At 63.5% G+C, this 288-nt stretch overlaps 1 protein-coding gene across 1 annotated transcript in view; it reads left to right on the forward strand.

The window, feature by feature from the left end:
* The window catches only part of CAPN15 (calpain 15), a gene marked incomplete at its 5' end in the record, with an annotated part of 5,642 nt that overhangs the window by 3,963 nt on the left and 1,391 nt on the right, over nucleotides 1-288 (forward strand). The window contains one exon of the mRNA XM_010143793.1: nucleotides 1-197. This exon is cut by the window's left edge and continues 20 nt beyond it. Within this exon, the coding sequence (XP_010142095.1) occupies nucleotides 1-197 (197 nt within the window). The remainder of the gene's footprint in view (nucleotides 198-288) is intronic.

The following is a 288-nucleotide window of genomic DNA, read 5'->3' on the forward strand; positions in this document are numbered from 1 at the left end:
TCTGTGCATCATGGTTTTCCGGGCCACCTTCACCAGCGGGAACAAGCTGAGCCTGGGCCGGCTGATGGCTCACAGCAAACGAGCCGTCAAGAAGTTCGTCAACTGCGACGTCATGCTGGAGCCGGGCGAGTACGCCGTTGTGTGCTGTGCCTTCAACCACTGGAACGTGGCCCTGGCAGGCTCCGCCACCACCCAGGGTAAGGCCTGGGGGGAGGCAGAGGTGGCAAAGCCCTTGATCTTCACCATGGGGCCCTCGCTGGACCTGCTCATGCAGCATCCCCGCGGCTG

This window comes from Buceros rhinoceros, unplaced genomic scaffold, assembly GCF_000710305.1.
Source record: "Buceros rhinoceros silvestris isolate BGI_N320 unplaced genomic scaffold, ASM71030v1 scaffold24249, whole genome shotgun sequence".
NCBI lineage: Eukaryota > Metazoa > Chordata > Aves > Bucerotiformes > Bucerotidae > Buceros > Buceros rhinoceros.